This window comes from Amblyraja radiata, chromosome 21 (genome assembly GCF_010909765.2).
Source record: "Amblyraja radiata isolate CabotCenter1 chromosome 21, sAmbRad1.1.pri, whole genome shotgun sequence".
NCBI classification, from domain to species: Eukaryota; Metazoa; Chordata; class Chondrichthyes; order Rajiformes; family Rajidae; genus Amblyraja; species Amblyraja radiata.
In genome coordinates, this window is record NC_045976.1 from 26519557 (window position 1) to 26546878 (window position 27322).

General features: G+C 40.9%; 1 protein-coding gene across 1 annotated transcript in view; it reads right to left on the reverse strand.

The window, feature by feature from the left end:
- Positions 1-4234: 4234 nt before the first annotated feature.
- The window catches only part of LOC116984983 (protocadherin Fat 4-like), a 105440-nt gene continuing 82352 nt past the window's right edge, over positions 4235-27322 (reverse strand). The window contains exons 66-86 of the mRNA XM_033039344.1: positions 26572-26660; positions 25397-25504; positions 25174-25283; positions 24933-25078; positions 23755-23943; positions 21925-22013; positions 19945-20052; positions 19712-19821; positions 19318-19463; positions 18737-18925; positions 17281-17369; positions 17047-17169; positions 13831-13946; positions 13265-13410; positions 11861-12046; positions 10337-10425; positions 9132-9254; positions 7556-7671; positions 6041-6186; positions 4446-4631; positions 4235-4314 (exon numbers count right to left, since the gene is read on the reverse strand). Of these exons, the coding sequence (XP_032895235.1) occupies positions 4235-4314; positions 4446-4631; positions 6041-6186; positions 7556-7671; positions 9132-9254; positions 10337-10425; positions 11861-12046; positions 13265-13410; positions 13831-13946; positions 17047-17169; positions 17281-17369; positions 18737-18925; positions 19318-19463; positions 19712-19821; positions 19945-20052; positions 21925-22013; positions 23755-23943; positions 24933-25078; positions 25174-25283; positions 25397-25504; positions 26572-26660 (2684 nt within the window). The remainder of the gene's footprint in view (positions 4315-4445; positions 4632-6040; positions 6187-7555; positions 7672-9131; positions 9255-10336; positions 10426-11860; positions 12047-13264; positions 13411-13830; positions 13947-17046; positions 17170-17280; positions 17370-18736; positions 18926-19317; positions 19464-19711; positions 19822-19944; positions 20053-21924; positions 22014-23754; positions 23944-24932; positions 25079-25173; positions 25284-25396; positions 25505-26571; positions 26661-27322) is intronic.

The window sequence follows — 27322 nt, forward strand, 5'->3', positions numbered from 1 at the left end:
TGGAGGTCTCGGATGAGCAGAGGGAATTTTGCTTGAGTAACATACCACTGCGTATCGCTCATGGTATCATACATTATGCGCACAGAAGACTTGGAACAAATTTCCCGATTGCAATTCCTGGGCACCAAATATCCAGAGGAGTTCAGGGATTCCGTTTTTCAAATAGTTCAAAAGAATATAGCACACAAATGTTGCACTGTGATTCTAGATCAATAACTCAACAAGTCTTGTTGAACCAAGATTCAACCAACTTTATCAGCAAGTAAATTGTGATAACACACAGGATATTGGCAAGCCAGAAAATAGTTAAAGTTCAGTCATTTACCTTGATGCCAGCTTCATAATCTAAAGGTGAGATGGAAGTTCTTGAAATCAGTCCACTGCTTGAATCCAGGATGAAGTACTGTGTAACTCCTGCAGTTGCATCCGTTATAGTGTACTGGGATGTGAAGTTGAGTGATATCATTAGTTTACAAAAGCAATCTGGATTGACGGTTTGTTTCAGTATTCTAGGGTTGGGCATGCAACCATTGCAGCTATCTGAGTGGAATTGGGATCTTAGTGCTGTGCATAATAGTCTGGGATAATGTGCACTGCACTATTGGAGGATTTTGTATGAGAAGGCTGGAGCTATTGATCAGTGCTTTGAGGTGTCTGCTGCATGAAGCTCATGAGCTGGAGAAAACCATTTGAATTGTTGGTTTCTTTTCATACCAAGACTTGGACCTTGAAACACACTTTTCCTCAGTTGTTCTGACACAAATTTATTGTCAATATCTACCCTTACAGAAGCAATTCTCAAGGCAGGAAGTGGTTCACATACTCTTTCATAGAAGAAATTGGAATTTTTTTATTCTGTTTCTATAAAGCTAACAAAATTTGCAACATCGGCTCGGGAGAATTTAGGAATATGTCTTGTTTGTTTAATAGTAACATTCATTATTTCTTGTAATAATGATTTTTGAAACGTTTTATAGTACTACACAGTGCAAGGCATGAGAGCAGCAGATATAACATTTCACACCTCCTCTGACAACCTTTGTCTCCTATTCTCCTCCAGCCTTTGGCAGATGAGTGGATCAAATGACAATCAAATCCCAGTCACCTGTATCCAGTCACCAGGCCTTATCCTGCCCCCACATCTCTTTTCTAGCTTTCTCTCCCCTACTCCAATCAGTCTGAAGACCAGTTCTGACCCAAAATATTGTCCATTCCCTCCACAGATGCTGCCTGACCACTTGAGTTCCTCCAGCCCTTTGTGTTTTCTTCTTCTTCTTCTTCTTCTTCTTCTTCTTCTTCTTCTATGTAGTTTTTTTTGGCGGTTGGCAAACAACTTTTTAGTGCATTACCACCACCAACTGGTATGGAGTGTGGATCAAATAACATTATAACTTATATACTAATAACCTATATTTTTCCAAACAAATTGGTTACCCTGAGAAAAAGCATTAGGATTTGATAGCACTTATATGAATTCTTTTGTAAAATATCTATTAAATCAAATTTTACTTTTTCTTTTCTGAATCGTTCACTCATTTGTCTTCTTTCTTCCTCATGCCTCTCACAATGTATAATGACATGCTCTATTGTCTCTTCTTGCCCACAGTATTCACATCTGCCTGTATTATGCTTGCCTATTATAAAAAGTGTACTGTTCAGACCAGTGTGTCCAAATCTGATTCTTGAAATTGCTGTCTCCTCTTTTCTGTTTTTTCCTGCACATTTCATTTATCCCACTTTCCTCTGGACTCTGTAGAACCACCGTCCTTTCCGCTCTTCCTCCCATTGCTTTTGCCATCTTTTCATCAGTCTTTGCTTAATAATGTCTTTGATTTCAGTTTTACCTATGTTAATACTTAAATCAATCTTACTTCTTTTTGTTACCTCTTTTGCTACCTTATCTGCCATTTCGTTTCCTCTAATGCCAATGTGTGCTGGTACCCATAAAAAAATGACTAAGCCCCATAATTTGAATTCTGAATAGCGTTTGTTGTATTTCAATCAAAATGTCTGGTCTACTGTCTGAATGGCTGTGCTGTAAACTCCCCTTTGTGTTTTGCAGCAACCATAACATGTTAAAGCTTCACCTATTAATTTAATTGGGCCATTAATATATTGACAACCCCCCCCCCCAAAAAAAACCTTGGGATATTAATAGATAGACACAAAAGGCTGGAGTAACTCAGCGGGACAGGCAGCATCAGAGAAGGAATGGGTGATGTTTTGTGTCGAGACCCTTTTTCAGACTGGTTAGGGATAAGGGAAACAAGAGATGCAGACGATGATGTGGAGAGATAAAGAACAATGAATGAAAGATATGCAAAAAAGTAATGATGATCAAGGAAACAGGCCATTGTTAGATGTTTGTAGGGTGAAAATTAGAAGCTGGTGTGACTTGGGTGGGGGAGGGATAGAGAGAGAGAGAGAGAGAGAGAGGGAATGCCGGGGCTACCTGAAGTGAGATAAATCAATAATATATTGATGTATGAAAGGAACAACGATAAGCAAAGTTAGCTTTAATACAAAGGCACCAGAATCCTTTTCCTCGTGGTAAAATCTCACTGCTGGATAAAATAGGGTTGCCTCTTGCACCTGTGGAGTGTTGCAGCATGGTTTAAATTGGAGTCTCTGCAATGAATATGCCAACATAGTTGGAAATTAATGAGTGGTATTTATATATATTAGTTGTCAGAATGAAGATAACCAAGGTATATGGTTTATTAAATTTGTTTAAAATGCCATTGAAATTTTGTTCAGATTTTTTTAAACTAACTTGTACTTGCGTTGAATCTTCAGCGCTGGACAACACCAGGACATGATCCGATGAAGATTGGCACCAGAACAAAAGAAAAGGCATTGGGACAGGTTAATGTTTGTTCAAGGAAATGCATTTAGAGAGGCTTGAAAGAAGATGATGTATAGGTTTAGAAAGACTAAAGGTAGAAAACCTAATGATAAATGCAGGGCAATATGGAAAGATTTATTTCTGAATTAATTATAAAAGGACAATGTGAAAGGTACAAATTCCCATTCCTTTACAACAACATTACTTGTGTTATTTTCACTCGCAGGATGTAATTTATGATTTACTTACTTTAACAGAATCATTGATATCCGGATCAGCAGCAAGTAACTGATATACTGATGCTGACGTTGGAAAATTCTCAGGAATAGCAAGTGAAACACCTGGTGAGAAGAAAAACCTTCTGAGTAATTTGAACATTTAAAGCCGTAACAGTGCTTTAATTAATGTGCTGCCCTGTTCATGGTGATGAAGTTGCCTCTACTCTAAGAGGAGTAACCTGTCATGTTGGTTTTCCATTTAAAGTTATGAATACATCTAATATTTTCATGGCATCTGCATATTCAGTATTGTGCCCATACAGCAATTTCCCCCCCCCAATAATAATTGGCTATTCACTTGTATTTTTAATATGTGCTGGAATTCTTAATAGTGCACTCTAAATGCAAGGCAGCAAATCTCCTTTGGTTTTGCTAATAATGTTATTGAAAAAAATTTCTTCATTGTACCCCTCCCAATTTTAAGTGGCAGCATCAGCCAATGAAGCTGGACGCACCATTGCATAACAAAATCAATTAAATGGGTGCCTCAATTATCTACTTCAGACTTACAGAAGTGCAGCTTCATGCAGCATTTGCCAGGTAACATCACAAAGTAATGTAGCGTTCACAGCATATCTCAGCAGTGTGGTTACCAAGAAGATATTCAGGGGAGCTACCTACTTTAGTTTAGAGAATCAAGACTTTCGGACACCGAGTCCACGCCAACCAACAATCCCCGCACACTAACACTGGTCCTACACACATTTGGGACAGTTTACGTTTATACCAAGCCAATTAACCTACAAATATGTACGTCTTTGGGTTGTGAGTGGAAACTAAAGATCTCGGAGAAAACCCATGCAGGTCACGGGGAGAACCTACAAACTCCGTACAGGCAAGCACCCGTTGTCAGGATTGTACCCGGGTTTCTGGCGCTGTAAGGTAGTAGCTCTACTTCTATGCCACCCAGCTGTCACTATTTGCCTGGCTGTAAAGTTAGCAATATGTGTGGCTTTTCAGTAAAATCATTGCAAGAAATTAAATGCTTCTTGCATTTGTAAACTTGTATACATGAATATTGATTTTAAGCACAAAACATAACTAAATAATCAGACTGGCTGACATGCATTGGAGGGTCAGGTTTTTCTCTTAGACCAATTCGTGAAACAAATCATCTTGTTGAACCATTGAAATCAATAGCATTGTACAGAAATATAAAGGGGAGACAAATGAGAATGCAGATGCTGATATCTGGAGAACAAAGCACACTTCTGAAGATACTCAGCAGGTCAAATAGCATCTTTGTGGACAAAGGGATGGTGGATGTTTTGTGTCCAGCCCCTGCATCAGTGTCCTTGCCTCCATAGACATGAGATAAATACCTGCTCCCATAGTGAATGCAGGGTCACATTCTGGTGCTTCATCGACATTGACCACGGAGACTGTCAGTGTGTACGTGGACGAGTGCGTCCGATTGTTATCATATGCTCTGATGGACAAGAAGTGGACTTGTGCAGCATCGGGGCTGTCGTAGTCCAGCCGGATCTGGAGAATAATATCGCCAGAGTCTGAGGAAAGACAAAATAACACCATTAACCATGTCACCCTTCAGATGAAGGCAATATGAAATCTTAATGTCTGTGGCGATGTTGCAGCATGGCAATTAGTCATGAAATTCTACTGTATCTTATGGTGTTCCCAAATCTACTGTGACCATGGCACTAAACTATACTGAATTAGGAACTATAAGTTTTGTTACAGCAATCCAAACAGAAATTTTTGCAAAATTAATTCAGTCTATTTTGTTAATATCTCCTGGCATTACTTCCATTGATGAGTGATTAAATACGATTTTTGGTTGACAATATTATCTCCTCTGTGTTATCACGCACTGTGTTATTACTGTTATGCATTTTCCTCCAACCTGGATATTCCTTCTATTTCCTCCTGGGGAGAGTGGCATTTAAATAACAGACACAACAGCTTTCATCCTGTCTTGGTGTCATGATGTTGGAATACACATACACCGAAGATAAACACAAAATGCTATAGTATCTCAGTGGGACAGGTAGCATCGCTGGAGATCCGATACGTCGCCCATTCCTTCTCTCCAGAGATGTTGCCTGTCCCGCTGAGTTACTCCAGCATTTTGTGTCTATCTATGGTACCACTTCTTCACAGATACAACCAACAAATGGACAAACTGGATTTAAACATGTTCAGATTAATTTTACCTGCATCCGCCTTCCGTAAAACATCATTTCTTGAAGGTTGCTCTCAGTTAACAGAGTTTGTTAAGATATTTGTTAACAGATTTTTTTAGATCATTGTTAAAAAGCAATGGTTTATTTATGCAGGGTCAGTATGATCATAAGACCATAAGAAATAGGAGCAGAATTGGGCCATTCGGCCCATCGAGTCTGCTCTGCCATTCGATCATGGCTGATCTATCTTCCCCCTCAACCCTGTCTTCTCCCTGTAGCTTTTGACACTATTACTAATCAAGAACCTGTCCATCTACATTTTAATAAAACCCAATGACTTGGCCTCTACTGCCATCTGTGGCAATGAATTCCACAGATTCAGCACCCTGTAAAGAAATTCCTCCTCATCTTCATTCTAAAGGTATGTCCTTTTATTCTGAGGCTGTGCCCTCTGATCCTAGACTCTCCCATGAGTGGAAGCACCAGTATTGTTCCTCTCCATTGATCAGCTCTTTGTAGCAGCCTAAGAATGTCCTTACTATACAATGCCTGCTTAATGCTGGAAGCTCACCAGCTACAATTGAATGAGGCTGGGTACCTATAGCAGTGGCAACACACTGGAGTGAGTTTATTGACAACATAGGTGGCCTCTTACATTCATACATGGTCCAATGTGGTTGGAATCTAATCTAATTGCCTTTGTAGTAACAATATTCAGTTGGCATATTTATGTTCTATTTGTTGGTGCAAGTTGCAAGTTCAGACAGACTCACCGTTGCCCAAAATGAAAAGAGGTTGGTTATCAATAAACTCAAAATAAAGATTGTCATTCTCATCCAAGTCAGAAGCTTCCACCTTCCCCAGCAGAGTTCCAATGAGCACTTCCTCTTGTGCATTTATTGTATCCGAGGAGATGGGTCTGCAAAAGGAGATAGCTTCAACCACCACAGTAGTAAACAGTAAAATAAATCAAAACTTACACACAAAGCAAAAAAACTCTCATCAAATGCATTGATAATATTCTAACTTCTGCACATTGGATATTTGGGAGTTGGACTGCTCTGGGCGACTCTCTAACACCGTAAATTAACTCTCCACTGCTGCTATTGTTTTATGCCATTGTGGCTCGATGTTATCTGATGCATCCTTGGGCAAAAGCTAAGAGATAAACTCTGGGCTGGCTGCTTTTTCAATTTAACACCACCTGCAATCTAACGGCGGGATTATTCAGCAAGCCAACCAATTCAGCATTCAATTTTTCAACGTAGTGACGAACCAAGCAGAGAAACTCTGTCATTTATGGCAACAGCCACTCTTATGCCAACCATATAAAGCAGATCCTGGCTCTATGTAGAGAGTCAGGTTTCTAGGAATTCCAATCCACCAAAGCAAGTGCACTGGGGCAAATGCACAGGCATCAAGAACGTTAGTGCACCTACCAGTGCAATTCTCAGCAGCCGCTGAAAGGGGGTTGCACTGTTCTGCAATAGAAAACATGTTGCCTGGGACGTACCAGATCCTGAAACATTATGTGGGCGGGAGGGGAACAGGGATGGAGCTGAGAGCTAATCTAAGATTCAGCAATGAGACGACACTCGGGACACTGTAAGTGGCCAAGGACAGGTACGTGGCCAAAGTTTCCTATTCTTGTTCCAGAGATCCCTCTGATCTCTGCAACTTAATAGAAATGTTCTGGCAGATGCAGCCATTCGGCCTATCTGTTTACCCTGGCTCATGGTGATGTAGTGCCAGCAATCTCATTTTCCTGTTTTTACCCAGTTACCCTTTGAAGGCACTGGTTGAATCTGCTTCCACCACCCCTACATGCAGTGAATTTTGTATCTTAACTAATCTCTGCATTTCAAAATTTTACCTTACATTTACTTGTTGTTTTTTGTTGCACTAATTAAATTTGTGCCGCTGCCATGAGCCATCCATGAATTGTAACTGCCTCCCCCTATTTGCCTTCTCTAAACCAGCCACAATCTTAGTATTGCAAGATGCTGGTTAATACACAAAAGAACGCAACTTAGCAGGTCAAGCAACATCCCCGGAGAACATGGATAGGTGACGTTCCAAATCGAGACCCTTCTTTAGACTACAATCTTGTCCAACTCCATTGTTTATTTAATAACTGCACTTGATTTTTGAATCAGGCATACCCTTGGTTAAAATCACATCAATGCCTGCAGATTTATAGACAACATTATTCTCAGTGCAACTGTTCTTTGTTATGGTGTGGGGTGGGCTTTATATTACAACCCGAAGGCTAAGCTTGCTTTACTTACGTAAATATAGGCACTTCATCATTCAAGTCATTAACAACGATGGTCAAAGTTCCCTTGCAAGAGTGTTGTGGAGCCGGGATTCCATCATCTTTCACTTCAATCTTCAGTGTGAAAAACTGTGTCAAAAAATAATGAATGAATTACAACAGGTATGATTTATTGATCTTAGTTCAGCACATCTAGCCCCACAATAGTTTACATTTCCCTGAAATCAGGACTGACTTTTGTGAATCACCAGCACCAATGTTGGGGAATGGGTAATTCCTGCAACTTGCCTCTAACTTTAACTGGCAGATGTCCCTATTCATGGCGATGTACCAATTAGGATAAAGAGCTGCAGAGAATCACAGTGCCGTCCTGCTGGAAGGGCTGTGCTGATAGCAGAAGATTTAGACAATCAGTTTTTGAGCCCTGTCTTCAATAGACCTTCTGTGAACAGACATTCCACAAATTCCATCAGAGAATTGAAATGTCACTAGCCTTAAAGCAGTGTTGCTTGTGTTCACAGCAAAACATTTCTCACAGGAACTTGCCCTCTTGTCCTTGTATAATGGCAAGTGACAGAAATTCCCCGCAGTCTCCCAGCGAACCATAATATAAAGAGGTTAACCCTATTCCCAGTCTTGTCATTTCCATGAAATAATTGTTGTATTTCACACCTCTGCATGAAAATGATTTTCCATTATTGTTACAATAGTGATCATAAGGTCATAAATGATAGGAGCAGAATTAGGGCATTCGGCCCATCAAGTCTACTCCGCTATTCAATCATGGCTGATCTTTCTCTCCCTCCTTACCCCATTCTCCTGCCGTTTCCCCATAACCCTTGACATCTGCAGTGATGATGGGATCCAAGCTTAAAAGTTGCTGTGCATAATACTGCCTGAGATTCTGGCTTTACAGGTCTCTGTAAATTGTCCCTTAGTCCGTAGGGGATGGATGAGAGTGGAGGAAAACATAGAACTAGAAGCCTGGATGTTCGATGGTTGCGTGGACTCGGTGTGCCAAAGGGCCAGTTTCCATGCTGTATCTCTACAACTAGAATTGGAACATGCATATATGCAGGAATATACACTCCTGGACAAGGTTCCTCCTTCAGTAACACCTACATTATTACCAATTACTGACAGAACAATTCCCTCTGATCCAATACCCTATCCCCTCCTCGGTTCTTGAACTACGAGCACCTTTTCTTCTCCTGGGCTGAGAGCGATCTCCATTTATTAGTCACCCTCCTGCACTTCCTCGTCCAGTCCAAGCTACTGGAACACCGGTGGGCTGCGGCCAACTATAAATAAACCTCCAGTGCAACCCAGCAACCAAAAGTCGCACTAAATATACAAATTGTATTATATTAATTACTACATAAGAAGACTGTGACTGCAGACTTTTCAGGGTAAAATGCTAGGAAGTGGAGAATTTCAATTTTAGTTCATTCCAATGTGAAAATATTACAGCACCATATGGAACATTTCGAGGAAAATGCTTAGCAATTTATTTTAGTAAATGACAAAAAACCTTTGCATACACAAATAAAAAGATCTAGTATTGCCTTGTAAATGTTTTCTGGACTTACATGATATGTGTGGTCATAGTCTATTATTGCTGTTGAGTTTCTGTACACAATTCCAGTGTCAGGGTCGATGTTGAACAAGTTGCCTCCGGTAACTGGACTGGATTCCTGGGACACAATGCTAAACTAATACAAATATGGAGACGCGTTAATTGACAGGTTTAAATAATGATAGAGTAAGTTTATTTGTGATGGAATTTTTGCTTGTAAAATTGAAATTGTAATGATAATGTGAGATGCCGGAACTTACAAATCGATGCAACCTGATTAGCTGAATGGAGTTCAGTGGAAACTATGTGTCATGTGTAAGGAAGAACTGCAGATGCTGGTATAAATCGAAGGTAGACACAAAATGCTGGAGTAACTCAGCGGGTGAGGCAGCATCTCTGGAGAGAAGGAATGGGCGATGTTTTGGGTCGAGACCCTTCTTCAGACTCAGTGGCGGACTGGCCAGGGTGTCAGCTTGTCCGATGGCAAGTGGGCCCCTGATGAAGTGATAGCAAGTGATGGCAAGTGGGCCCCTGTGAAATGATAGCACTGTAGTTGTGGGTGGGCCCCCTTTGTCTCCTGGCAACCAATATTTTTAGACCCAGTCCGCCACTGTTCAGACTGATGTGTCATGTACTGTGTATCTCAGAATTTGCAAATCTGAGTATTTTCTTGATGGTAAAAGATTAGCGGAGTAGTGAACACATTTTCTTGTTGAAATATACAATCATTTTCAGCTTGTGCACAGGTATGAAGTCAAATGGACTTACACCACTTACACCAACGTGGCTGGAATACAAATGGGTGGATGTTATACTTGGTCAAACATGATGTGGATTGCAGAGCTTAGTGAGTGTAGTACATTTCGAAAAGGGACATGTTAAACATCAAGAGATCATGTGCAAATTTACAACAATGTTCTCGAAGCTTAATGGGTTAAATTAGAAAGATCATGCTACATAAATGAGTTTTAGGAGGTGATCTGTTCCTGGGCTTTAAAATGGAATAGGAAATGAATATCGACTGCAGGGCTAATTCAGAATCAGGACACAAACCTGAAGGTTCCAATCACGCTAAAACAAAGGTTTTAATGTAGGAATGTATTTAAAACGTTTTGGAAGACAAGGAGCACCATATTATTGGCACCTGCCTAAAATTGTCTGATATCTATGTGTGGTATCGCTATTGTTCTGATAGTTCAGATATCGGGTAGAACTTACTGTCAGTGAATCTCCTGCATCTGGGTCTTCAGCAGTAACCTGGTAGACTGATTTCAGATTTGGGTAATTCTCATCAATGTTCACAGTGGCTGCAATATATAAAAGCATTATTATTGCTCCCAGCAATGACTGATCACTTGGATGCATTTATTTTATATTGTGTGTTTGCGTTTGTATTTTGCTGGAGAACGGATGGATGGCTGGATGCCACCACACCCTTCCTCTCACCATCTCCTCCCATTGCCTCAAGCCTTCCCTTACTCAATCTCCTGCACATCGCCGATCATAGCGACCCCTCATATCTTTTGCTTCCGTTGGTCTTCCTTGAGCACATTATCCCCTTCCCGAGGTCACCTTTTATAAGACGTCAGTAAGGCCACATTTAGAGTATTGTGTACAGTCCTGGCCCTGCTATAGGAAAGATAGAATCAAACTGGAAAGGGTGCAAACAAGATTTGAGATGTTACCATGTCTGGAGGGTTTGAGTTATAGCGAGGAGCTGGATAGGCTGGGTCTCTTTCCCCTGGAGCTTAAAAGGCAGAACTTATAGGCATATAAAATCATAAGGATCATGGATGAGTTGAATAGCCATAGTTTTATTTTCCCCCAGGGAAGTGGGGTCTAAAATTAGAAAGGCATGGGTTTAGGGTGAGAGGGAAAAAAGTTAAAAGGGGACATGAGGGCCAAGGTTTAAAAGGGACCTGCGGTGCAACTTGTTCATACAGAGATAAGTTGTCTGTATTAGTCTGTGACACAGACAGTCTGTATTTTTCAAACAGTTATATGTATATAGAATGAGCTGCCAGAGAAAGTGATGAAGGCAGGTAGTTATAAAATTTAAAAAGCACTTTGAGAGGTACATCAATGGGAAAGATTTGGAGGGCTATAGGCCAATGACATAGTAGGACTTGCTCAGTTTGTTCATTAAGTTAAATGTTTCAGCTGATTGTTGTTAGCAAGCACACATGAGTGAGATGCAGATTGCACAGTAAACATTCCATATCCCATCCACTCAATTTGGCACATGTGGTGAAATCTTCACCACTGCATGTGTCTGGGGTTTCCATCCAATGTTTTTGTGGCAGTTCCACATTGCAGCCATTAGTGACTTCACCAGCAGTTGCGTTAAAACCTATCAAATGTCATGAATAGGGATTGGAAGAGCTGTGCCTGGCACAGTCACAGCAGAGTTTGCAATATTAATAAAACGATGATTCCTCTGTGCACTGAATGTAATGGGAACCTTAATAAAGACTTAACAAAGACATCCTTTCACACAAAGGGTGGTGGGTGTATGGAAGCTGCTGCCAGATGAGGTTGTTGCTGCAAGGACTATCCCAATGTTTAAGAAACAGTTAGACAGGTACATGGAAAAAACTGGTTTGGAGGGATATGGGCCAAACGTCGGCAGGTGGGACTAGTGTAGCTGGGACATGTAGGCCGGAGTGGGCAAGTTGGGCCGAAGGGCCTGTTTCCACGCTGTTTCACTCTATGACTCTATGAAAGACCGATCCTAAAACTTGCCTGTTCCTTGTGTCAGCTGTGGTGAGGTGCACACTGGTGGTTCATTGACAGGCTGAAGCACAATGGTCAGGGTCACTGTGACAGTGTTGAGCCCTTTGTCTGTGACAAACACTTGCAGTGAATGGTATTTGATTGTTGTGTTGTTATCGTAGTCCAGTACTGTCGTTGTAGTCAATATCCCTGTATCTGTAAAGATACAAACTATTGTGATCAATTCATTCTCAAAGCGCATGAACATCCTACTCGAACAAAATGGAAATGCATTGAATCACAAATCATCAATGTGACTTGTCACAGTATTGGGGATTTGCACATTGTTAACAAAGGCTTCTCTTTGTAGTAAACAGCACACCAAGGGATTACAGATTAGCAAGAGATTTCAACCAATTTATACATTTTAAAAGAGAAAACTTATTTTTATGCATGACATGGGCTTTGATATTTTTTAATGCGGCTTGCATTGTATTTGATGCAAGCGTTAGACAGGATTTAGAGAGAGTGCCAGGGAATGTGATCTATTTATCTCTGAGACACGATCTTCCTTCTTTCTGACATCTGCTGCTGTGACATCGTTAACCAGTCAGGCCCTGAACCTTGGATTGTTTTCACTGGAACATAAGAAGCTAAGGGACAACCTGACCGATGTACACAATTATGAGCAGCCTTGATGCAGTTGATGGTCAAAGTATTTTTCCCAGGATGGAAAAATCAAATAACTAGAGGAAATAGGATTAAGGTGGGAGGGAATCATTTTAAATGTGATTTAAAAGACAAATGTTTTATACAGAGGGCGGGAGATGCCTGAAACACAGTGCCAGGAGGAGTGGTAGATATGAAAGTGATAATTAAGAAGCATATAGATAGACACATGAACAGGCAAGGAATAGAGGGATATGGACCTCTTGCAGGCAGCTGGGATTAGTTTAGATTGACATCATGGGAGCAACAGACATTGTGGGCCAAAGGGCCTGTTCCTGTACTGTTCTATGTTCTACATCATTCTCTCAGAGTGCAAACCAGGAAGGAAAAGCAGAAATTAAGTATCTCCATCTTTGGAATATTCTTGTGCAAACCAGGAAGGAAAAGCAGAAATTAAGTATCTCTATCTTTGGAATATTCTTGTGAGGGGGGGGGAGGGGGAGACTGTTTACTAGTTGGGAGAATGGGATTAAGGGATAGATAGATCAGCCATGATTGAATGGCGGAATAGACTTGATTGGCCAAATGGCCTAATTCTGCTCCTAGAACTTATGAACACAAGGCAATTGTAATGGCCTTTGGGGATCCGACTAACAATGTGCATCGTGGGTAGAGCAGGGATGTGAAGGGATATATGGAATATGTCACAACCACAGTTTGCTTGTTACATTTTTAATAAATGTGTATGTTGAGTGATATCCTTACTTGGATCAATGGAAAAGTCTTGGGAAGCTGTAGCAAAATTATAAGATGCAACATCATCCGCATCCCTATCGGTGGAATTCATCCGCACCACCTCTGTTCCAATGGGTTGGTCTTCTGTGAAATTTATTGGATTTTCAGGGCTGAAACTTAACATAAAGAGTGAGGTTTTATAAACCTGTCACAAGGAGTGACCAATATGCGTGGTTCTCCACTACTCCCACATTATAATTTCCATGAACTCATTTATTTCTGCATAACAAGAATGATTCTTCGTAACTCCACAATATCCCAAACACTTTGCAAAGGGCACATCACCTGTTGTAACATGTTTTATATGTAACTAGTTATATATAGTGCAAGAAGGAACTGCAGATGCTGATTTACACCGAAGATACACACAAAATGCTGTCTGAAGACTGAAGGGTCTCGACCACAAACGTCACCCATTCCTTCCCTCTTGAGATGCTGCCTGTCCCGCTGAGTTACTCCAGCATTTTGTGTTTGTATCAGTTGTATATCGACCCTCTTTATTCACGGCGGCCCCCCACTCCAGGTCTCCTCCTTACCTCACGACAGGGATTTCATCATTCAGATCAAGGATGTTAATAATGAGAGTTCCTTCACAGGACATCTGTGGAGCTGGGTTTCCTTTATCTTTCACTGTAACACCCAATGAGAACACCTGCAGTGAACAATATTATCAGTAACACGAAATGTGGAAGAAGGAACTGCAGATGCTGGTTTAAATCGAAGATAGACATGAAAAGCTGAAGTAACTCAGTGGGACAGGCATCATTTCTGAAGAGAAGGAATGGGTGACATTTCGGATCAAGACCCTTCTCCGGTCTGAAGAAGGGTCTCGACCCGAAACTTCACCTATTCCTTCTCTCCAGATATGCTGCCTGTCCTGCTGATATTACTCCAGCATATTGTAAATATTATTGCCTCTCTAAACAAAATGTAACTTCTCATCCTCTTATCCAATCCTGTTTCCATGAACATGCTGTTTTATGCATGTGTTTTATATATTGAATTATAATGCTGATATTTTATTTTTTACCCTTGATTCTGTGAAAATGGGAAGAATTGAATTAATCAAGATGAGAAAGATTCACTGAAGTTCTAGTTGCAGTGGATATGAGATTAGATTCCATCTTCTGAATTGGCATTGGAATAGGTTTATTATTGTCATTTGTACCGAGATACAACGAAAAGCTTTTGTTTTCATGTTATCCAATCCAATCCATTGCTTAGTTTTCTTTAGCTTAGAGATACAGCACAGATACAGGCCCTTCGGCCCACCGAGCCCGCACCGACCAGCAATCCCCCCACTTTAACACTATCCTACACACACCAGGGACAATTTACATTTATATCAGGAGAAGTAACCAACTTTATGGGAGGAAACCAAAGATCTCAGAGAAAACCCACGCGGTCATAGGGAGAATGTACAAACTCCCTACAGACAGCACCCGTAGTCGGGATCGAACCCAGGTCCCCGGCGCTGCAAGCGCTGCAAGGCAGCAACTCTACCACTGCGCCACCGTGCCGCCCTGTATTGGCTCATGCTTTTCATGAGCACCATCAACCATAAACAAGTACAACAAGTAATGTAGAGAACAAAATACCAGAATGCATATTCTATTGTGTCTCAAAGCTTCATAGTTAAACCATATTCTAAGTTTAACCCATACTTTGGGAAACCTTCCAGCTAAAGGACAGCTTCATGGAGGAAGTATATCCCTAACCCAGCTGAGGAGCAGCAATAAGCCCGCTCTCAGAGAAAATCCAAACCCTAAGCAGAAGTATGGATTGCCATCAAAAGGAGGAAAAATAAAAGCACATTGTGAAGTTAAAATGGCACGGGTTGTCAAACCCCCTGCAAGTCTCTACGACTCCTGCTCTTCCCTCTGAGTCCCCAGTAATTATTGGAGCCTGCATGTCCATCCTCTCTGATTAATTGCAGGTCCCACTCTCAAGTGCCAGGATTCCCGCTGGAGGGCACTGTGGCTAAATGGATCTCAAGTAACCAAAGAAAGACATAGTGTTTAAGAAGGAACTGCAGATTCTGGAAAATCAAAGGTAGACAAAATTGCTGGAGAAACACAGAGGGTGAGGCAGCATCTATGGAGCGAAGGAAACAGGCAACGTTTCGGGCAGAAACCCTTCTTCAGACTGATGTGAGGGTGGGGGGGAGGGGGGGGGGAAGGGAAGAGGAAAGGAAGAGATGGAGCCAGAGGGCTGAGAGAGCTGAGAAGGGGAGGAGATAGTAAGGCTATCTGAAATTAGAGAAGTCAATGTTCACACCGCTGGGGTGCAAACTGCCCAAGCGAAATATGAGGTCCTGCTCATCCAATTTACGGTGGTCCTCACTCTGGCCATGGAGGAGGCCCAGGACAGAAAGGTCGGATTCGGAATGGGAGGAGGAGATGAAGTTCTGAGCCACTGGGAGATCAGGTTGGTTATTGCGAACCGAGCGGAGGCGTTCGGCGAAGCGACCGCCAAGCCTACGCTTGGTCTCACCGATGTAGAGCAGCTGACATCTAGAGCAGCGGATGCAATAGATGAGGTTGGAGGAGGTGCAGGTGAACCTCTACCACACCTGGAAGGACTGCTTGGGTCCTTGAATGGAGTCAAGGGGGGAGGTAAAGCGACAAGTGTAGCATTTCTTGCGGTTGTAAGGGAAAGTGCCAGGAGAGGGGGTGGTACAGGTAGGAAGGGACAAATTGACCAGGGAGTTACAGAGAGAGTGATCTCTGCAGAAAGCAGACAGGGGAGGAGATGGGAAGATGTAGCAAGTGCAAAGAAAGACACAGTGCTGGATTAACTCAGTGGGTCAGACAGCGTGTCTGAAGAGCATGCAGAGGTGACATTTCGGGTGAGGACCTTTCTTCGGACTGATCGTGGGAGGAGAAAGAAAGCTGGAAGAGGGGAGGGGCAGGACAAAGCCTAGCAGATAATAGGTTGACACAGGTGAGGAGGTGTTTTTGAAAGGGCGATGGTTGGAAAAAGGTTAGAGATTAAGTCATAAAGTGTGAAACAAAAGGATTAAAGAGTTGTAAATTGTGAAACTAGAGGAAGGAATGGAGGGGGAGGGGGAGGAAGAACCAGGTCAGAGTCCAGGTGGGGACAAGGGAGGGGGGGGGGGGATGGGGAGAAGGTGGAGTATATGGGAAAGAAGGGAGAGGTTGGATTTACATCAAATTGGAGAATTCAATGTTCATATTGTTGGGTTGTAACCCTGAGCAGAATATAAGGTGTTGTTTCTCCAGTTTCAATTTCACTCTGGCAATGGAGGAGACCCAGGACAGAGTGGTAAATATAGGAATGGGGTTAAATTGGTTAGTAACCGGGGAATCCAAATGGCCTTAACTGACCAATGACAAGTTTTCTGCCAGTCCCGCTCAGTTACTCCAGTACCTTATAAACCAAGATCTGTGGTTCCATGTTTCTACTTCACAAGTAACCAAAGGTTGCCTCCTCAAAAAACTACCAGAACCTGTATGGCCAGTGGTCAAAGGGGTAAAACAAGCCATTTTCCTCACTCTTGTTTTAACTGTGATATGTTCATTTACAGCCAATCCGTCAAGTCTTTGCTGAAAGATCAGTCCAGTGTTGATTCAGGCCTTGCTATAATGTGCAACTCCTGGTGTTAAATATAAGTGCAGCAGTGCTATGAATAATTAAAGTGCTTTTATTTAGTTCAAGTGCTTTTTCTATACATCCATTCTTGATTTCCATCTCCAATTTATCCTAATAACATAAATTTGAAAGAAACTTACATGATATCCGGAATCATAATCTATTAACGTTGATATATTTCTGTAAATAATTCCAGTTGCTGGATTGATACTGAAGGCATTTCCTCCTGTAAGAGGGCCAGATACCTGGGATACAATCTCGAACTGAAAATAAAGGTAAAACGTTCAGCCATCATTTCAGCCTCCACTTCCTTCTGTTCCGCTCAAGTAATTAATGCTTCCAAACGGCAAATGTTACTGAAATAAAAACCTTACTGTCAAGGAGTCCTCAAAATCTGGATCAGTTGCAGCAACTTTGTAGATGGTTGTCAGAACATCGTGGGTCTCATTAATATCCACAGAAGCTGCAAATTATGAACAAATAAAAGGAGCAAGTGCTTAGTTTTTAAAGCATTCTACATTGAAGATTGAATGAATTTTAAATGCCTTACAAATAGGCAGTGGTGCAACGGTTAGAGTTCCCAGCAAGAACCATTTTAATCATTTCATGAAGGCAGGAAGAGGGGCAGGCAGTGCAGTTGTGGACATTCAGCTGGCCAGCCTGGGCGATCAGTGCCCCAGGCATTGGTTCATACATCCATCACATCAGCCTTCACTACCTTCTCGCAACAGAGAAATGTTCTAATTCCCTGACGTGATTCGAACACTGGGCTTTGTACCTCTGGACAGGAAATAAAATGAGCCCCAGGTGGTTCCACATCTGGGAGACCATTTCTGACTAACCTTACAGTATGTGACTCTTTCTTTCACCCCTGTGTCCAACATACAGGTGAGGGGTGAAACATAACGACCACTATCCATTGTTTATACTCCATGAGTATTCTTAGAATTTAAGCTCGAATGTATGCTCTACCTTATAAATTATCAGTTTAATTTAAGAACAAACTTAATTTACAAACAAATTTAAGAACAGTGTCTCAGGTGAACAGATCTGTAGGCACAATTGACATAGTAACTCACAGCAGCGCTCAAGCATGAATAGAAGTTTCAATCAATATAATGAGTTCCTGTACCCAGACAAATGGGATATGTATATTAATATTAAACCGCTCCAAATGTTTACAAGTCAGGAACCCAATTTGACACCATATTGAACAGTTGGCTTCCAATTCTTGTCAAATAATATCCGCCATTTGCAATCTTCCTGCGTCTCTTGTGTAACTACTCCCTGTGCAAAGTTGGTTTTGTCACCCTAATGAGCCAAAGATTCATTATTTCTGAAACAAGATCTCTAATTTCATCAGCTCTATTTGACCTTTTATTTGGTAATGTGACAGCCTTTTGCTAAAATGCACTCATCCATAATGAAATCTATTGATTTTCTTTTGTTATATTTTCCCTCAGCATGATCAGCTGGAGTGACCAGTATTGGTACAGAGGTATTCTTGTTGATTATTTTCTGCCTTTTAGACATGGTAGCATGCCTGGCCTTATTATCAGATAATTCCACCTGTACTCTACAGAGCCTATCGACTACAACAAAGAGGTAGTCTCACTGCAATTTAGCAGATTACCCTCTTTTATCTGATGGGATTATGTGAAAGAACTGGCTGGCTCATGATCACACCTGTCAACAGGTTGCTTCCTTGGCCCCTAATTGGGGTTTCAAGAACAAACTGATGGATAAAAGAAATTGGGTACCAGAGAAAATCCAACTCATTGCAATCAGAGTTAAACTCTAATTTGCCATTAATAGTTTGAGAATATTTACCTGTTCCAGCTTCAAAATCAACATTGCATGTGGGAGCTTCATTGACAGGATTCAATGATACATTCAAGTTACATGTTGCTATATTTCCTCCCAGGTCTGTAACAACTGTATTTAATGTGTAGAATCTGATGGCAGAGGTATTGTCATAGTCCAGCTTAAACGCATTGATAAGTAATGCCGTGTCCCCAACTGAAAGACAAAATAGGCTCATATTTTAATTAACCTCTCTTGCTTCAGATTATCATATTATAATTTGGATCTGTTGGATCTGTTAAATTCTGAACAGTGAAGCAATGAGCAGTGCAGAGAATAAAGGTTTCCTTGGCAGAAGAAAGACACTTTCCACAGTGTAACCCTCTGATTGTCTAGTTAAACTGCACGCATTCTCCACACCGCAGGATCATGTTATGTTCCACGGTGTACATTGATTGATGCTTCTCGCCACTTGCATTCTGTGGCTACCCACACATTTGATCAGCCCTTGCCTTTAGTGTGTCTGTCAATGCAAACATGCTGGAGGAAGCCAACTCCAACCCAATTTGGCCGACCTTGTCACTGTTCAAAGTTAACACTATTCCTACCTTGCTGAATTTTAAAGTCGGGTTCATTTACTGCAAAGCTATAAGTCAAAGTATCATTGCTGTCATTGTCCAAGGCAGATAAAGTGAATATGGTGGTCCCGGCGACCACATCTTCATTAAGAGCTATAGTGCTCGATGGACAGGAGCTGAAATATGATAAACATTTCAATTAGTAAACTAGGGAATAATCATAAAGAGGACACAAAGTGCTGGAATAACTCAGCGAGTCATGCAGCATATCTGGAGAACATGGATAAGTGATGTTTCAGTTTGGGACTCTTCTGTAGACTCCAACATTTTGTTTAGTTTTTATTTTTAAACCAATATCAGTTGTTTCCTGTGTCTACAAAGAACAATCATTACTGCTGATTTAATTTGCCAATATGTTATGTACCTGATGGTTGGAACTTCATCATTGATGTCCGTAATTGTGATTGTCACTGTGCCTGAGCACCCAAGACTTGTAGTCGCATTGTCATTGATCGAAACCACAGCATAAAAAAGCTAAAGCAAAGGGAAAGAAGAGTGAAGAGTTTGAATGAAATGCGCAGTGCAGGTCTGTAAACTGGCTAAACTATCTGTGCTGAGGACTTCCTCGTTCTACAGTAATAATAATCTATCTCCTACCGTGTCTCCATTTTCAAAATCCAAAGCAACGGCTGTGGAAATTTGACCCAAATTATCCACACTGAATCGGGCAGTGGTGTTGATGGAGGAACTCGACAGCAAGGTATACTTGGAAAAAATAAAATTTAGATTCCTGTTAGTGAAAGCTTCATTCTATAATGGAGCATTTGAAGTAGCTTTACTTCATGTCTTATTTCAATCAGTTTGAGATTACTCGCAAGGAATTAGAATTATCAATCATTCAGGATTCAGCAACAGATGCTGTTTGCAGCAAGTTAAATAACTGGAAAACATGAAGTAGGCTCGGATTTAGAAATGGATATCATGGAGTATCATAGTCATTCAGCATGGAAACAGGCCCATTGGCCCAACATGTTCATGCCAACGAAAATCCCCTGTCCATGCTGGACCCATTTACCCACATTTGGCTCATAGTCCGATAACCAGATATCTTCACTTGCAAACATAGACTGTTCCTACAGCTCCACCTCACGGATTTCCTAATCAGCCTTTTCAGATGAGGAAGAGAGTCACTTACATCTCCTCCAGCCTCATCTATTGCATTCGCTGCTCTCAAACTGGCCTCCTCCACATTGATGAGACCAAAGGCAGACCACACGACCGCTTTGCAGAGCACTTGTGCTCTGTCCACCATGGCCATCTGGATCTCTGAGTTGCTAGCTGTTTAATTTGTCCTCTTTCTTCCATGTCTTGTGTCCTATTGCATCAGGTCAGGCAATACCAAAGTGAACGCTTCAGATCAACTACAATTACACTCAGGCAGATAATTGAACCCAAATAGAAGTAGAGTTCATAAGAGTCTGAAAAGAGGCTGAAGGGAAGGAACATAGTAAGAGGAAGGAAGGGAGTATGGAAAAGGAAGAGGATGGAGATGAATGTAAGCCAGCAGTAAAATGGGAGGTAAGGGATCAGGGAAGGGATCAAGGGAGAATATGGAGGGTGATAAGGAGATGGGACAAAGTTGGAGCAGGACATAGTGAGGATCAACTGAGAAAAGGTGATTATATTAAATTGGACTTGATTCGTTTATGGTTATAAACTAATGACCATGAGTGAAATTTCTTCTTCATACGAGGCTCTGACTATACGATATGCTTGGCTAATAATAAATACAATAGATACAATAACGAATGTGAATTACAGAATGTTGCAAAAATTGTAATGGAAGAAAACTGAATAACTGAATGAAATAGAGTTAAGAGTATCTGGCAATGCCTCTGGGAAGAGGGTAAGAAAAAGATGATTAAGTCAGGAGTCTGATAGCAGTGGACAAGAAGCTGTTCTTACACTTGTACATCTGGGCTTTCATCTGTGGAACTCTTTGCTACAGAAGGCTGTGGAGGCTAAGTCAGTGAATATTTTTAAGGCAGAAATAGATAGATTTTTGATTAGTACACGTGTCAGAGGTTATGGGGAGAAGGCAGGAGAATGGGGTTAGGATGGAGAGATAGATCAGCCATGATTGAATGGCGGTGTAGACTTGATGGGCCAAATCTACTCCCAACACTTATGACATATGGCAATGGTCTAGGGTGTGAACAACCCCACGTGAAGCAGGAAACATGCTGACGGTAATTGGGAAGTACTTTTCCGAAGTTTGGTTGCAATTGAGGAAAAAGTGTAGAGTTTAGGAAGGGGGCCAAGAAAGAAAGGAGTAAAAGGAAAAATGATGAATAATAACAATCTCCATGAAAAATTATGTAATTATCTGCTTTGATTGCCAGCTCCCACTTGGGTGAACCAACAATTCAGGGATTAACTGACTAACCAATAAGATAGGGGTTGGATACATTGTGTAGTGGTTCACCACATACATTAGCAGAGATTTTCTTACTGAGGACCATCACGATGAACCAGTTCAAAAAGGATAACAGTGGTTCAAAATGAGATTGAAAGCTTTTTTTATATCTCTATATCTTGATCAGCAGTAGAAATAACATATTATATGAGCCGACTTACGCGTAAACTGTTTCCATCAGGATCAGATGCAGTTAACTTATAAACCGAGGTACCAACAAGACTGTCCTCTGGAATAGTGACAGCCGGTCCTATCAAAAAGAGATGTGTTTATTATAAACCATATGCCATTGATTAGATAAAAATGTTAATATAAGAACAGCTAATTGGTTTATTGTTCTGACATACACATAATTCAGTATTGAAATATCCTGAGAAGACTGGTCTGATATCAATCCACTTGTTAAAAGTGAATCGTCCTGATCACTTAAATCAACAAATCACGTTAAAAGTATTGTCCTGATCACTGAGGGTGAAAGGATCCGTGGCCCGATTACATATCTGCCAGAGAAGCAGAGGACCGCTGACTTCATGAAAATATATTTGGCAAATCTAAAACAGGAAATGTTGGAAAAACTCAGCAGGTCCAGCAGCATCTGCGAAAGAGGAACCTTTCGTAAGAACAATTCTGAAAAGTTGATTGTTTCTCTCTGCACAGAATCTGCCCAAACTGTTGAGTTTTCCTTGCATTTTCTGGTTTTATTTCTGCATGTACATTTTTTATTCTGTTTTGCATCTTGTTTTAATGAGGATTTTCTGAAGAGCTTGCATCATTTTAAAATCTGCCTGTCTGTCAACCAGGAATGCCTTCAGTAAAAGTGTGTAGGAAGGAACTGTAGATGCTGGTTTACACCGGAGATGGACACAAAATGCTGAGGTAACTCAGCGGGACAGGCAGCATCTCTGGATAGAAGGAATGGGTGCTGTTTCGGGTCAAGACCCTTCTTCATAATTTTAGTCTGAAGAAGGGTCTCGACCCGAAACGTCACCCCATTCCTTCTATCCAGAGATGCTGCCTGTCCTGCTGAGTTACTCCAGCATTTTGTGTCTGCAGGGCTGGTCAGGTAGAAGGTCAGGGCTAGGAACTGTCATCTTTAATCAGACAAGAATGTGGGTTGTGGGAGAATGTAAATGAACAGGGCCACTTTGGAAGGAAACATGAAAACAAATTGTTTAAATGTCACAGTACAAAGATGTTAGGATATTGTAAAGGCTGTTGACATACAGGTGGAATAAGTTATTTTAAAGGCTGTAAAAATGCAGGCCTTCATTGCATTTGATGTGAAGTACAAAAGAAGATGAGCTTTGATGGTGCTGATGAGATTACACGTGGAGTACTGTGCTTAGTTTGATCTTCATATTTATTTGAGGAAGCATGTGATTGTGTTGGATGCAGTGTGGAGAAGGTTAACAAGGCTAATTCCTGATGTATGAAGGTTAAGCAGCCTGTGCCTGCAGTCATATGGAATAATGAGAGTTGGTCATATTGAACCATACAAGATTCTGAGGAGGACGGACAAGCTGAATCATCACATCAGTGGTAGAGAAGTAATTTGGAGAGGATTGTTTGGGATAGCATTTACTTCCATTTGGAAGAGTATGTGATATTAAAGATAGTCAGCATGGCTTTGTACATGGCAGGTTGTGTCTTACTAACCTGACTGAGTTTAAGTCCATTTCATATGAAGTACGAAACTGCTAGTTGTGAGTCCCACGGCCACCCCCTACATACATCTCACTGGCCACTAAAACTCTTTAACATTACGCTTTGCTTTCTTATACTGGGCACATTTTTAATCCACTTGCTACTTTCTCTTGGATTCCACGTGCTTTTATTTTCTTTATAAAGATTTGTCAAAGGATTTACTAAAATCCATGTAAACTACAGCAATGTGGACAATGAAGAACAAACTGTTAAGTAGAAAGGAGTCGCCATTAGAGAAAATCCCACTCACTGTCATAACCATTTAACTTCAGGTTGAATATATTCACCTGCTCCTGCTACAAAATTCACTTCACATACTGGAGCTTCATTGATGGGTTGCAACGCCACATCGAGGTTACACGTTGCTGTATTACTTCCACGATCTGCAACAGCTACATTTAACGTGTAGAATTTGTCAACAGAAGCATTGTCATAGTCCAGTTGAAACACATTGGTAATTATCGCAGACCCAGTGACTGTAAGGTAAAAAGGGATGCATTGCAACCAAATGAAGCTTGGATAATTGCTGTCTACTGACTAAACACTATCACATGGACAATTTATATCAGCTGATTATGAAAATTGAGAATACGATTATGAGAATCGGAATACAATAAGTATTTTCCAATAATTAATTGTCTTGTAAATATTAATCAGACCAATATTACAAGATATGATATAGAACACAAAAATACTTCAAAAACAAGTTATCACATGAAATCAGAAATATACATGAAAAGCAGGAATGCTCAGTGATGTCCATCAAGACAGCAAATCAAATCATGCCAAAATACATCAATTAGGGAGAGGGAGAATTATTTGTATGCAACAGATTAATTATTAATAAAAAGGGGTTGTACACAATAACCACAATCGAATGGTCGTGGAGCCATCAGACTGAGAGGCCAAATTACAAACACATTACTGCAAATATCTACATTACAGAGTTTAGAGGCAATACAACAGGCACAAACCTAACCACACTCAGAAAATCCCCATGAACAACATCATAGGATATCTGCAGAGTGATGCAAAATATAACACTCGAATTTGATAATAATAATAATGGATGGGATTTATATAGCGCCTTTCTAATACTCAAGGCGCTTTACATCGCATTATTCATTCACTCCTCAGTCACACTCGGTGGTGGTAAGCTACTTCTGTAGCCACAGCTGCCCTGGGGCAGACTGACGGAAGCGTGGCTGCCAATCTGCGCCTACGGCCCCTCCGACCACCACCAATCACTCACACACATTCACACACAGGCAAAGGTGGGTGAAGTGTCTTGCCCAAGGACACAACGACAGTATGCACTCCAAGCGGGATTCGAACCGGCTACCTTCCGGTTGCCAGCCGAACACTTAGCCCATTGTGCCATCTGTCATCCCAATCAAATGTAATCAAATGCGTTTTAATTTACACTGCCTCCCCTCCCACTGTTCATAGATAATGGAGTTCCTACCTTGGACGATTTCAAAGTTAGGTTGATTTCCTACAAAGCTGTAAGTCAGGTTGTCATTGGTATCACCATCGGAGGCTGATAATGTGATCAGCAATGTTCCTGCAGCCACTTCTTCATTCAAGATCAGAGTACTTGCTGGACAGAAGCTGAAATATGATGAATGCTCTTTGGTTTATTAACTGAAACATTCATGAGACATGATGGGTTCTATCTGGCAATAATAAAATGATAATTAGTGTACCTGATGATTGGAACTTCATCATTCACATCAGTAACTGTGATCGTCACTGTGCCTGTGCACCCAAGGCTTGCAGTTGCACTGTCATTAATAGATATCACAGCATAGAATAGCTGGAGGGATAAACAGAATGACGGATTGAATGATATATATACTGCATAAGATGGTTGAAGTAGAGCATCTGTGCTGAAAATATGCTCATTGTTATTGATAAAAGATCTCTTACCATGTCGCCAATTTCAAAATCCAAAGCAGATGCTATGGAAATGAGTCCCAAATTATCCACGTTAAATCGAGCGGTTGTGTTGGGTGTAGATTCTGGCAGAATAGAATACTTGAAAATAATGACAAAGTTAGATTTCAGTTTTAAGTGTAACAGCATTTAGACTCATAGTGCAACAGATTAATATTCTCTCTATCTTCATCCGTTCCCCCCTACTCTCCTCTTCTCTACTTCCTTTAGTTCTCTCCTTCTCCCCCCTGTTGTTTCTGCATATAAAACTTGAAATGCCATCTTCCTGAAACATTCCTCCACTTCTCTCTCCATGCATGCTTGTAGACTTGGTGGGAATTTAATTCTAATTTTCAGCAGCTGCAGTAGTTGTTCTTCTGCTATTGCCCTGGAGGGTTTCCATTTTGTGTCCATCTTCAATGTTAATTCGTTAAGGTAAAAGATGAGAAATAGCAATTCAAGATTGTTCAGAATTTAGACTCTCATTCTTCTTACCATTGAATCACATATTTGGATATTTAATAGTAAGTCAAATCTGAAGTTGAGTTAAAATCTGCTTGTTAATCATTTGTGCTGCTGCTTGGGGAAACCAGAGATAGGTCAGGGCATACAGATAGGACCCAAATGGAGTAAGGGAAGGATAGAGGTACAGCCAGCAGTGTTGGAGAGAACAAACATAGTTTGAGATAGGAAGAGGAATTAAGGAGAGGAGTAAGACGAGGTGATGAGGATGGGTAGGTGAACAAGCGTTGGGGAACGAAGTGGGGAGAGATTCAAACAGAGACAAGAATGTAGAAATTAGGATGGAGGGGTGGAAAGCAAAGTTAAGGAAGAAAGAGAAAAGTGAGAATGACTGAGGAAGCAGAATAGAAGAGAAGAAAGGAGAAAGAACCCATGGACAATTGACATTTCCTACGAGAGATAGTTAGTCACCCCCAATTTGGGCAGCTGTTATCTTGGGTACCATCATCAGCCAGAACCTATCTGGATTCATCCTGGATAAAACTATGGCTCAAAGCAAGGGAAGGACTGGGCATGAATAGTCAACCTCTGAATTTCCATAATTTAACCCATTATAATCTTGTCATCCAATTTCTATAAGGACAACATTGATTCAAAATTAGACTGAAATTTGCTTCTGTTTCATAAATTAAACTGAAAAAACTTACAAGCAAATCATTTCCATCAGGATCAGATGCAGTTAACTTGTAAACAGAGGTACCAATTGCAGTTGTTTCTGGAATGGTGACGGATGGCCCTGTATGATGGAAACAATTTAACATTAATTATATTCTGTTGATTATATGTGAGATAGAGCTAATGTAAGTAAATTCCCAATTCAGGCAGTTAATAGTATCAAAACACATTTTTCCAACTTGGGTTTTGAATAATCTCATTGCAAAAGTATATGCATTCTCATTGCTCACAAGGATGGAAGGTGTGTATAGTGTAGTTTTGTTTTCTTCTTGAGTTTTTTTATGGGAACAAATGTGGTAAAACTGTTTTGAATGAGTGGAGAGCAAAGCCTGACACCATTCTGTCAATTAAAAGTCAATGGGAAGGTTAGAAAGGAAAGAAAGCATTCATAAGGTCGTAAGCAGAATTAGGCCATTCAGCCCATCAAGTCTGCTCTGCCATCCAATCATGGCTGATCTATCTCTCCCTCCTAACCCCATTCACTTGCCTTCCCCAAAAACCCTGACACCCATACAAATCAAGAATCTATCTATCTCTGCCTTAAAAATAACCATTGACTTGGCCTCCACAATGTCCTGTGTCAATGAATTCCACAGATTCACCACCCTCTGACTAGAGAGGGCATCATAGCAGAAGGTTGACTGAGACAAGCACAGCAGCACTGATGGAGTCAATGCCTTTGATGTCCCTCCAGATTTCCCCCAAGGGCTATATGCAAAAAAG